The 13148-nt window shown below is 45.7% G+C and overlaps 1 protein-coding gene across 6 annotated transcripts in view; it reads right to left on the bottom strand.

The window, feature by feature from the left end:
* Positions 1-12887, bottom strand: part of CLYBL (citrate lyase beta like) — a 296641-nt gene extending 283754 nt beyond the window's left edge. For all 6 annotated transcript variants that reach the window (XM_021929743.2, XM_021929741.1, XM_009192161.2 and 3 more), the window contains exon 1: positions 12808-12887. In XM_021929743.2, coding sequence (XP_021785435.1) covers positions 12808-12869 — 62 coding nt within the window. In that variant the 5' untranslated portion in view covers positions 12870-12887. The remainder of the gene's footprint in view (positions 1-12807) is intronic.
* Positions 12888-13148: the final 261 nt, after the last annotated feature.

Below are 13148 nucleotides of genomic sequence, written 5' to 3'. Positions count from 1 at the left end.
AGTGATCTGTGACTGGCTAGTATAATTCAAAGAAACTTAAACATCACATTTCTGTGCTCCACATAGAACATGCACTAACAATAGCCAAAAGGTGGCAGTGACCCAAATGTCCATCAACAGATGGATGAATAAATAAAATATGGAATATGCACACAATAGATTATTCAGCCTTAAAAATGAATGAAAATCAGATACCTGCTATAACATGGATGCACTTTGGAAGATATTATGCTGAGTGAAATAAGCCAAACACAAAAGGATAAATATGTGATTCCATGTATGTGAAGTAACTAGAGTAGTCAAATTCACAGTGAAAATAATGAGAACGGTGGTTACCAGGGACTGGGTAGCGGGGAAGGGAACAGGGAGTTAGTGTTTAATGTGCACAGGGTTTCAGTTTGGGAAGATAAAAAAGTTCTGAAGATGGGTGGTGGTGACGGCTGTACAACAGTGTGAATGTACTTAATGCCACTAAACTGTACACTTAAAGATGGTTAAAATGGGCCGGGTGTGGTGGCTCACGCCTATAATCCCAGCACTTTGGGAGGCCGAGACGGGTAGATCACCTGAGGTCAGGAGTTCGAAACCAGCCTGGCCAACATGGTGAAACCCCGTCTCTACTAAAACTACAACAAATTAGCTGGGTGTGGTGGCGGGCACCTGTAATCTCAGCTAGTTGGGAGGCTGAGACAGGAGAATTGCTTGAACCCGGGAGGCGGAGGTTGCAGTGAGCCAAGATTGCACCACTGCACTCCAGCCTGGGGGACAGAGCAAGACTCCATCTCAAAAAAAAAAAAAAAAGTTAAACTGGTAATTTTGTTATGTATAATTTACCATAATAAAGAAAAAAATCCACTAAATCTTTAGAAACACTCAAAATATTTCATTTCCTAAATCTCTTCTTTTTTCCTTCTACAAATTTATATCCGGCACTGCCAAGGATTGTTTTAGGTTCTGGATATATAATAGCAATGGAATAAACCAAGTTCCTGCTCTCATGACTATCTGGGGGCTGGGGTAGGGTACAGGCAGACAATAAACAAATAAGCATGTGATATGTCTGGTGGAAATGGGGCAACAGGAAAAAATGAAAACAGCAGCAAGGGGACAGGGGGTAGTGCAGAGGCTGGTAAGGGGGTGGAGACTCTGTTGTACAGGGTGGTCAAGGAAGACCTCTCCGATCTGTGACATCTAAGACACAAAGGGACAGTGCTTCAGGCTGACACAGCCCAGAAGAGGAGGCCGGTGAGGCTGCAACAGGCTAGGGAGAGAGGGGGTCATAAAGAGGGCTGGAGCACAGAGCTACTTCTTCAGTTTCTCATAAACTTTTAAAGGGACCGTTTATAGGTCAGTATAGAAATATTTCCTCTACCATCCATGTGTCTTTCATTTGCCTTAAAATGAACAGAAAAAACAACTCTTACATCTTCTGAAAAGAGGCATTTGTGAGGGCAGCCTGCAGACTGCAGAGACTGCGTGCATCTCCCATTACTAGAGCACCCTCCAGTGCCTCACTACGAAAACAGCACTTGGCATGGGGTTTTCTGTTTGTTGTTTTCATTTCCTAAACTTTTGTTTTTGGCCACAGAATGTGGGCATATCAACCTTCTCCCAAAGAATACTGTGAGATTGAGTAAGAAGACAAGTCAAGTGTATGCTTTCAAACAAGCCTGCACTACTTCCAAAGTGGTATGAAATATATGTGTGCAATGATGTTTTTAATGACCATATAAACTTTCAAAAGGTCCACAGAGAGGCTCTTATTAGGAAAAAAAAGTGTCAAATTTTAGCAGTGTAGAACTGTGAGTTAAACAGTGAACACAGTCTTCCACAAACCTAAGACCCTCATTTTACTGGGGTGGGGGGCAACGGGACAATGAAGTAGCAAGTATTGTCTTTTACACTTTTCAATATTTGGGGTTCTGAATATCAATACTGAAAAGTGTCCTGCAAGGCCGGGCGCGGTGGCTCAAGCCTGTAATCCCAGCACTTTGGGAGGCCGAGACGGGCGGATCACGAGGTCAGGAGATCGAGACCATCCTGGCGAACACGGTGAAACCCCGTCTCTACTAAAAAAATACAAAAAACTAGCCGGGCGAGGCGGCGGGCGCCTGTAGTCCCAGCTACTCGGGAGGCTGAGGCAGGAGAATGGCGGGAACCCGGGAGGCGGAGCTTGCAGTGAGCTGAGATCTGGCCACTGCACTCCAGCCCGGGTGACAGAGCCAGACTCCGTCTCAAAAAAAAAAAAAAAAAAAAAAAAAGAAAAGTGTCCTGCAAATACAGACACCAGGGTCATTCTTCCTTCTCATTTAGACACAGTGAGGAGAAACAGTTAAGACAGACTTGCCCACCCAAGTACTCTCTTGAAATAGAATCCTTACTTTCTAGGGAAACTTTCATTCCCTTGTTATTATTATTATTATTGAGACAGAGTCTCGCTCTGTCACCCAGGCTGGAGTGCAGTGGTGTGATCTTGACTCACTGCAACCTTTGCCTCCTGGGTTCAAGCAATTCTCCTGCCTCAGCCTCCTGAGCAGCTGGGACTACAGGCATGCACAACCACACCATGCTAATTTTTGTATTTTTAGTAGAGATGGGGTTTCACCATGCTGGCCAGGCTGGTCTTGAACTTTTGACCTCAAGCGATCTGTCTACCTCGGTCTCTCAAAAGTGCTGGAATTACAGGTGTGAGCCACCAATGCCCGGGCCATTCCTTTATTATTAAATAGAGCACTTCTGCCAATCTCAAAGAGCTAACTAAGAGAAAGATGTTAACATGTGGTGTAGTTCAAAAGAGGTTCATGGCCATGTACAGAAACACCCATGGGCGGGTCCAGTGTGACAGCCAAGGCCGTCGTGGTAGCCAACAGGCCTTTTTAGGTCTGGTGCTGCCAGTCAGGTGACCTGCGTGACAGTCTGCGCCTACTTCAGTGTGCATGGGTCTCCTAATGCAAGGAAATGGGACAGATGAGCCTCCAAGAGGCATACACCATCCAGGGATGTATCGACACACCCTTGTGGAGGGTGATTTGTCAGCAAGCATCAAAAGGCTTCAAATGTCTGTACTCAGCAAGTTCACATATAGAAATTTACCTCCAAATACTTAAGTAAGGGTATCCACAGAGATTTGGGGATAGGAACATTTTTCTCTGCATTTCCCAAGAAAACCTGGAAACAGACTTAATGAACAACTGTGGTTATACACATACAAATATATATGTGCTAGAGTCATGTGGGACAATAGTGAACATCATCACCACTCCTAAATTAGGTTAACATCCTTAAATGTAAACAAAACGTAAAAACAGCTGGGTGTGGTAGCACATGCCTACAGTCCCAGCTACTAGATAGACTGAGGAAGAAGGGCTACTGGCGCCCAGGATGTTAAGGCTGCAGTGAGCTATAATAACACCTGTAAATAGCCACTGCATTCCAGTCTGGGCAACATAGCTGCACCAGTCTTTAAAAAAAAAAGCCAGCACAGTGGTTCACACCTATAATCCCAGCACTTTGGGAGACTGAGGCAGGCAGATCACGAGGTCAGTAGTTCAAGACCAGCCTGACCAACATGGTGAAACCCCATCTCTACTAAAAATAAGAAAAATAAAAAAATTAGCCGTGCATGGTGGTGTCCGCCTGTAATTCCAGCTACTTAGGAGGCTGAGGCAGGAGGAGCACTTGAACCCAGGAGGCAGAGGTTGCAGTGAGCTGAAACTGTGCCACTGCACTCCAGCCTGAGCGACAGAGCAAGACTCCGTTTCAAAATAAACAACAACAAAAAATCAAAGCAGCAAAATTAACAGCTATTCTAAACCTGGTTTATGGTGGAGAGGATGGGGTGAGAAAGGAAGGAAGTAAGGAAAGAAGGAGGGAATGAATCTCAAGTCTGCATCATTCAGGTGCGTTATTTAATTGATAAGCTATAACACATTCAAGTAGCAACATGAAATAAATTAAACCTGTTTGAATTACAGTGGATTTAAATTCATACCCAAGTGACCTATATGAAAACACAAATATTATTTCCTTGATATCTTCCTTATTGTCTAATAAAATTCGAAACCTCACAGGATCACGAGCAATGTGTGGAATTAATGAGCAATGTGTAACAGCAGAACACAGCTCCAGCTGCACTCAGGGTAGGAAAAAATGTTGTTTTTATAATTAACAACTTTTTATATGTTAAAAAAGTTAATTAAACCTCCCCAAGGAGCCCAGCTTGCTTTTCCCAGCCTTCTTAGAAACCTGCATTCCTAAAATTTCAGCCACGAGCACCTATGGGCTTCCTCACAGGGAATCACACATAAAATGGCAACTCCTACAGAGTGGCCACCACCACATTTAGTTAGGAAACTGTGTGACCGAAGGCTGTTTTCAGAAAGTATATCAGTCAGACCGTGGCTGTTCCGAAGCTATCACTGGAGACTGCTGAGGCTGAGTGGTGTCAGCTGCCCTGAGGGCACTCCCTATGGATATGGGTCATGTCTTGGGACAGGCTCACCCAGCCATGTGTGTCCTCACCTTTGAGGCTTCAGGTGTGCCTCCTGAGAACGTGCCACCTGCAGATACCCTGTTATTAGCAACTGACTACCATGAAGTATTTCTAGACGAATGAAGCACTCATGTCACGCAAACATTCTGTGGAATTTGGGCACTAAGGAGAGCTCCTTGCAAGGACAGAGTCTTCACAGCAGCCACAGTTACTCACTCGAGTCGGGTCAAGCATGTGGCATGAAACTGTCCTCAACTTCCCTCTGGATCCATGGGACAGAGAGAGGGAGGGAGTGATCTCTGCAGTAAAGAGTTGATCTTCAGGTCCCAGTCTCCCCCTGACTCCTTGGCCTCTCCCACAGAAAGCATGTGGGTGACCCAGTTTCCTCTAGATGGCCCTGGTTCACGGTAAAACTCTACCACAGGATAACAGTATGTAGAAGCATGAGCGCCACACAGCTGCAACAGAGCCAGAGGCCAAGGTGAGGCCGTTCAGTAGGCACAGCATAGCTGAATTGTTGGCAGAGACCTCCCTCGCAGCTACACCTGCCCTGGCAGGTGCAGCACCCAATTCGGGCCCAGCCACCACAGCCAGTTCTTGCTCACCAGTTTGGCTGCTGCCCACTGGATTTTGCTCAGGGAAATCTGATTTCCCACCAATTCCACTGTCCAGTCCAGGCATGTCCCTACCCCTAGGCTACTCCCGGTCTGCACACTGCATACAACTGCCTTCCTGGTGTTGCCTGCTCCCTCCAGGTCTCCTTTTTCTCTTCAGCCCCACTCTCGGCAGCGGCCGTTCTTTCTCCATCAAAGCATTCTGAACACTCTCTCTCCATTCTAGAATGGAGGCCATTCCAGAAGACTGTTGCTCCAGTTCTTGAACCTGAGGTCTACCATCTTAGACCACTGGTCTTTTTATTCTTTCTCCCAGCTTCTGTCAATTCCCTTTCTTCTGGGCTCTGTATCCTGCCCTGCACTCATCCCCTCCAACTCCATCCTCCTCCCTGTTCCTAATAAGTACCCGTCTTCATCCACAGCCCTTTACTTCTCTATCTCTGTGGTGAATGGCCATCCTGGTTTGCTGGGATTTAAGGGGTTTCTGGGAACATAGGACATTCCATGCTAAAACCAGGACAGTCCCAGGTGACCGAGAGGATTGGTCCCTTTACCTCCCAGGGCCATTTAAAATGACCTTCTGCTTCACAATCCAAAATAACATTTTTGTTTACACATCCCCTTTCTCACCATGCATTTGGGCAACTGAAGTCAACTTCTAATGATACCAATAAACATTTTAAAATATCTAACACTTCACATTGGCCTTTTAATGCCAGTTCAAGTAGCAAATAATACACATTCATCCTGACTCTGAGTTAGTTCTTTGCAATGTGATTATTTTTCCATTTCTCAGTCATGTTTACCCTGCCTCCTTTTCAGTGAGGTTTCTCCCCTTTCTCGCTCACTGCTTCCATTCTTCTCTGCCTTTCTCTCCCCATCGCTCCCTCTTCTCTCACCTCCGTCCTCCCTTTGGGTCCCTTCCCTCCCTTTTTCCCTTAGTGGCCTCACAGCAGTACAGAGGGACAATAGTGGTTGTCACGGTAACCTCAGGAGGCTTCAAAGATGAAGCCAACCCTACAAAAGGCCTATTGGGACCCTGACAGGTAACCCCATCCAGGCCCCTCAGCCACTTTCCATGGCCCCTGTTTCCTCACACACTGTCCCCTTCCTGTTGACCCAGAGTCTCAGGTACTTAGCTTGCAGTTGTCGCCTCTCTAAATTGTCTTCAATTTTTTTTTTTTTTTTTTTTTTTTTAAATCAGATTCCTCTCCACCATGGCACTGCAAAATGTGAAGTACCTTCCTGGCACATTCCTTGGCTGCTACCACTGAACACATACAGCCAGGGAGCCCTTTTTCTTTTGGAGTCTTACTACTGAATACTTTAGAAAACACAGGATCAATGTAAGACATTAAAAGAGATGATAGGTACCAGAAATCTTGCAAAATTTGCTAGAGGGAATTAAAACAATCCTTAGAGGAAATTTTATTATTGTTATTATTATTATTATTACTATTTTTAATAGAGCCTTGCTCTGTCACCCAGGCTGGACTGCAGCAGTATGATCACAGCTCACTGGAACCCCAAATCCCCAGGCTCAAGGAATCCTCCCACCTCAGTATCCCAAGTGGCTAGGATCACAGGCACAAGCCACCACATCCAGCTAATTTTTTAAAAATTTTTGTGGAGACAGCATCTATGTTGCCCAAGCTGGACTTGAACTCCTGGCTAAAAGTGATCCTTCTACCTCAGCCTCCCAAAGTGCTGGGATCGTAGACATGAGCCACCAAGCATGGCTGAAAAGTAATTACTGAGTGCTTATATTTAGAAAGTAGACCCCGGATGGGTGTAGTGGTTCACATCTGTAATCCCAACACTTTCGGAGGCCGAGGTAGGTGGACTGCTTGAATCCAGGAGTTTGAGACCAGCCCAGGCAACGTGGGGAAACCTCATCTCTCCAAAAATACAAAAATTAGCCAGACATGGTGGCTAATGCCTATAGTCTCAGCTACTTGGGAGGCTGAGGCAGGAGGATTGTTTCAGCCTAGAATGTGGAGGTTGCAGTGAGCCAAGATTGCATCATTGCACTCCAGCCTGGGTGACAGAGCGAGACCTTGTCTCAAAAAAAAAGTAGAAAGGTCTAAAATTAATAATTTAAATTTCCACCTTAAAAAACTAAAGGGCAAATTAAACCCAAAGTAAGCTGAAGGTAGGAAATAATAAAGATGAGACTGAAATCAATGAAATAGAAAACAGAAAAAAAAAATAGGGAAAAATCGATAAAATCAAAAGATGGTTCTTTAAGAAGAGCAATACAACTTGAGCCAGACTGATGAAATAAAAAACAGAGAAAAAAGAATTACAAATATCAGGGATGAAAGAGGACACATCACTACAGATGACACAAACAGTAACGAGATGACAGACTAGAGGCAGGGGTAAGAATTAATTGCAAATGGACTCCAGAGAATTTGGGGGCGGTGATAGAAATTTGGATGGGGGCCTAAAACTGGATTGTAGTGATGGGCCTATAAACTTATTAGAAATTACTTAATCATACACTAACAAAGGGTGAATTGTGTGGTACATACCTTTGTAGGGCTGTAAGAAAAAGGATAAGGACTCCGCATGAACAACTCTAGGCACGTGAATGTGACAACTTAGATGAAATGTACATAGTCCTTCAAAGATACAAACTACCAAAGCTCACTCAGGAAGAACTAGATAATCTGAATAGCAATATGTCTATTAAACAAACTAAATTTGTAGTTTAACACTTTTTCCACAAAGAAAACTGCAGGTGCAAACATACACAGGCCAAATCTTACCAAATTTACACAAACTGTTCCAGGAAATAGAAGCGGGAACTCTCCAACACATCCTGGGACAGTCACCATCCTAACACCAAACCCAGACCAAGGCAATATCAGAAAACTATAGGCTAATATTCCTTATGAACATAGATACAAATAATGTTAACAAAATTTTAGCACATGCAATCCAAACAATACATCACGATCACTGGGGTTTATTCCAGAAATGCAATGGTCCGCTTAACGTTTAAAAAGTCAATCACTGTAATTCACCAAATTAACACACTGAAGAAGAAAAGCCTTATGATCAACACAACAGATGAAAAAAAAAATTTATAAATTCAAATCCATTCTTGATCAAAACTCCATGCAGGCTGACTTCAGCAAAAACTACAGAAAAAGGACCTCTGAAAATCCCATCCTCTATAAAATCAATGAGAATATTGGCAAAAATGGTCAGAATCAACTTTTTCAGAATTCTAGAAATTAAAGACTTACAGCAATATAGGGATCATTTATTCAAGAAAAATGGATGAATCTCAGGAAGAACAGCAATTGTCGTGGGGGTTTAGTTTACACTATCCATTTTCCCCAGCTCTGTGGTAGACTTAAAAATCAACAGCCCCCATCACAGTGAAAACTAGCAGCACGGCAACCACTAGAGGGGGGAAAGCCCCATTTCTGGAAAATGTCACTATTTGACCTGTCTTGTGATTCCTTGACAGACCCTACTTGCAAAACTGTCTTTATTTGACCTGACTCAGAGCTTGCACAGTGGGAACAGTATTTTCCCGGAGGGCATTTGTCCAAACAATCAGAAGTACTTATTTAACATCACAGCTACTTGAGATGGAAGATAACAGGGCAAACCACCAGCTAACCAAAACATTTAAAAGCTAAAAATGGAGAAAGCGATATCCATATAGAACTCTGAAAAATTGTGACATGTTCCTGAGACTCTAGGAGGCCACACACATGTGCAAGGCTGTATACTTGCTAAGGAAAGACCTTAAGAGATCATGTCTAGCTAACCTTCAGTCTCTGTGTAAGAAGGAAGTGGAAGCAGGGGCAGAGTAGCAAACTGTGGCTGAATGTTGAAGACATGTCCTGACACACACAGAGTCCCTCAGCAAAGCCTAGGAGACTTACTGCTTCCAGGAATTTAAGGAAATATTTGTCTAATTGTTAGACTACTAAGTTAACCAAGCAGAGACCTCAGTGGTCACACATGACAAAGAACGCAATGCAGAATTAGTTTATTAAAGTCACTAAACAAATAACAACAAAAAACCATGGAAAAAGGGAGAAATCTGATTTCCAGAGTTGACCCATTATATTACTTAAAATGTCCAGTTTTCAAAAGAAATATACAAGACATGCAAAGAAACAAGAAAGTACGACCCATACGCAGAGGAAGAAAGTAGCCAGTTCAAACTGTTCCTGAGGAAGTCCAGAGGCTGGACTTACTACTTAAATCATCTATTTAAAGTATGTTCAGAAAACTAAAGGAAACTATGCATAAAGAACTGAAGGAGGCCAGGTGCAGTCGTTCATACCTAGAATCTCACTGCTTTAGAGGCCAAGGCAAGAGAATCATTTGAACCCAGGAGTTGAAGACCACCCTGGGCAACACTGCAAGACTCTGTCTCTTCAAAAAATTTAAAAATTAGCTGGGCATAGTGGTGCGTGCCTGTAGTCCCAGCTACTGGGGAGGCTGAGGCAGGAGGATCACTTGAGCCCAGGAGCTTGCAGGCTGCAGTGAGCTATGATTGCACCACTGTACTCCAGCCTGGAGACTCTGTCTCTAAGACAAAGAAAGAAAAAAGAGAACTAAAGGAAAGTATGAGAATGATGTTTCAGTACACAGAGAATATCAATGAAGAGATAGAAAGTACAGAAAAGGGCCAGGCACGGTGGCTCATGCCTGTAATCCCAATACTATGAGCAACAGAGGCAGGCAGATTGCTTGAGCCCAGTTCGAGACCACCCTGAGCAACATGGCGAAACCCTGTCTCTAAAAAAAAAATATAAACAATTAGCCAGGTGCAGGGGCGCACACCTGTAGTCCCGGCTATGTGAGAGGCTGAGATGGGAGGACGGCTTAAGCCCGGGAGGCTGAGGTTGTAGTGAGCTGAGATAGCACCACTGCACTCCAGCCTTGGTGACAGAATGAGACTCAGTCTCCAAAAAGAAAGAAGTTCTGGATTAAAATGAAAATGATTTGAGCTGGACAAGGTAGGAATCAGCAAACCTAAAGACAGGTTGGCCAGGTGCAGTGGCTCACACCTGTCATCCCAGCACTTTGGGAGGTCAAGGCAGGCGGATCACGAGGTCAGAAGATAAGACCATCCTGGCCAACATGGTGAAACCCCATCTCTACTAAAAATACAAAAATTGCTGGGCGTGGTGGCATGTGTCTGCAATCGCAGCTACTTGGGAGGCTGGAGCAGGAGAATCGCTTGAACCAGGGTGTCAGAGGTTGCAGTGAGCCAAGATGGCGCCACTGAACTCCAGCCTGGTGACAGAGACTCCATCTCAAAAAAAAAAAAAAAGACAGTTCAATTGATATTGTCCAGCCTGAGGAACTGAAAGAAAACTGAACAGTCTCAAAGACCTATGGGGTTCTATCAACTACACCAACATACATGCAATGGGAGCCTCAGAAAGAGAAGAGAGGGATAAGAAAGCAGACTTTTTTGAGAGAACAATAGCCAAAAACTTCCCAAATTTGATGTATACACATCCAAGAAACTCAACAAACTCCCAAGAGGATAAACTCAAACAGATTCACACACACCACAATAAAACCACTAAAAGACCAAGACAAAGAGAAAATCTTGCAAGCAAAAAAAAGGGAGAGAGATTCATCACTTACATAGAACCCTAATAAGATTAAAGTCTGAATTCTCATTAGAATACTGGAGGCAAGAAGACAGTGAGATAATACACTTTAAAATGCTCAAAAGAAAAAAAAATGCCAATCAAGAATCCTATGTCAGCGGGTAGACATGTCGAGAACGGAGCCAGTGTGCTAAGGCGGGTGAAGAGCACTGTGAATTAACCCCCAGTGCTGGCGTGGGGACTGTGCTTGCTCACCGGACCGCTACTGAACAGTCCACAGAGGCTGGCCCCCTCAAAAGGAGCCAGAAAAGGACCCTTCTGGACCAGCCTGGATACACTGCCTGAGCTGCTCCTCTGGGGCCAGAGGTGACTCCCACAGCCAGGGCCCTGTGCCAGAGGCAGTGGAGGAAATGGAAAAGTGGAATGTATATGATTAGGTGGGTCCTCCCATAGGTGGGTGACTGAAGAGGCACAATGCAAGAAGACGTAAGAAGTTCAGACCTGGCTGGGCACGGTGGCTCACGCCTGTAATTCCAACACTCTGGGAGGCCGAGGCGGGCGGATCACCTGAGGTCAGGAGCTCGAGACCAGCCTGGCCAACATGGTGAAACCTCGTCTCTACTAAAAATACAAAAATTAGTCAGGCGTGGTGGCGGACGCCCTGTAATCCCAGCTACTTGGGAGGCTGAGGCAGGAGAATCACTTGAATCCGGGAGGCAGAGGTTGCAGTCAGCTGAGATGGCGCCATCGCACTCCAGCCCGGGCGACAAAAGCTAAACTCCGTCTCAAAAAAAAAAAAAAAAAAGAAGAAGTTCCAGACCACCAGGCTGGCTGTAGTGGCTCACGCCTGTAATCCCAGCCTTTGGGAGGCTCAGTGGGGTGGATCTTTTGAGGTCAGGAGTTCGAGAATAGCCTAGTCACCATGGTCCCTGTCTCTACTAAAAATACAAAAATTAGCCGGGGGTGGTGGTGCACACCTGTAATGCCAGCCACTCGGGAGGCTGAGGCATGAGAATCGTGGAGGTGGAGGTTGCAGTAAGCCAAGATTGCACCACTGCACTACAGCCTAGGTGACAGAGCGAGAGTCTCTCTCAAAAAATTAAAATTAAAATAAATAAATAAATAAATAAAGACGTTTCAGACCAGGAGCCATAGACTCAGTGTTTGAACCAAACACTCTCATTACTGGTCATAGAGCTTTGACAATCCTTAACCTTTCTGACCCTGTTTTTCATCTTTGTAAACATGACACCCAACTTCTTCACATGGTGGTCAAGGGAAACAAATGAGACCATGTGTGTGCATAGGCGATGGGCAAGTGCTAGACCAGCGGTTCTCAGAGTGTGGTCCAAAGACGCCTGAGGGGGTCCCTGAGACCCGCTGAGAGGGTCTGCTTGGTCCTCCCTTTCCCAACTAATAGCTGCATCTGCATGAGCCCAGCATTTCTTTCAAATACTTCCTCCAAAACAGCTGATATGAGACTCCAGCTGTCCTTTATTAAACCAAAGAAATTTTCAAAAATATAAAAACCATGAGCCAATCTTCTCACTTTTGAGAAAATTTTCATTAAAGTGCTATTTGTATTAAAAGTTAATGGGTTTGTTATTAAGTGAATATTTTTAAAATTTCTGGTTTAATTCCTCATACCACAAAAATCAATAGATAAAAGCAAAAGCTTTCGGGGTCCTCAAATTATTTTTAGACATGTAAACGGGTCCTGAGACCAAACCGTTTGGGAACCGCTGTGTTAAACGAACCGCAGGTGTTCTTCACCGGGCGAGCCGCCTCTCAGAGATAAAGATTGGCGCGTTCACGTTTGCCATTTGTGGCAGGCAGACAGTTTTGTTCCTTGGGGCTGAGTCCAGGTAACTCGACTAAGGTGTGTACCCATTTTCCGGGTGCAACAAGGGCCCACCCACAGGGAGGCGCGGGCGGCAGCGACCTTGGACGAGGTCGAGCCAGCGCGAGGGAGGCGCATGGTGCTCCCGTCCGGCTGGGTTCCCATGAGGGATTGGGGAAGCCGCGCCCGGCCCGCGGGGTTGCAACGGGAGCCCACCCGCGGCGAGCCGGGCCGGGAAGGCGGGGAATGGGAACCTGCACTCACAGCCTCAGCAGCGCCGCCGCCGCCGCTCCGCGCGCCGCCCTCCGCAGTAGACGTAGCGCCATCTTCCCGAAGCGCGCGCCCCGCCCTTTGCCTTTAGCCACGCCCATCCCACTTTCCATTCCCCCACGGCTACATCCCCGTCCCAGTCCCCGCCTCGCTCTGTCTTCTCCCCGCCCCGCCCCCCCCGCCAGCCACGTTCTCCTTCCTCCCAGCACCCGCTCCGCCCCGCGGCCAGTCCCGAGGTCACCTGCCCCTCCCGGCCAGGGCTCAGGCCCTTCGTCCCCGCTGTCATGGGGGACAGAGCAGAGGATCTGAATGGATGGCTCCTCTTTGAGGGGCCT

This window comes from Papio anubis, chromosome 15, assembly GCF_008728515.1.
Source record: "Papio anubis isolate 15944 chromosome 15, Panubis1.0, whole genome shotgun sequence".
Taxonomy (NCBI): Eukaryota; Metazoa; Chordata; class Mammalia; order Primates; family Cercopithecidae; genus Papio; species Papio anubis.
The sequence above is the reverse complement of the archived record's forward strand: the minus strand, read 5'-3'. Positions and strand labels throughout refer to the sequence as shown.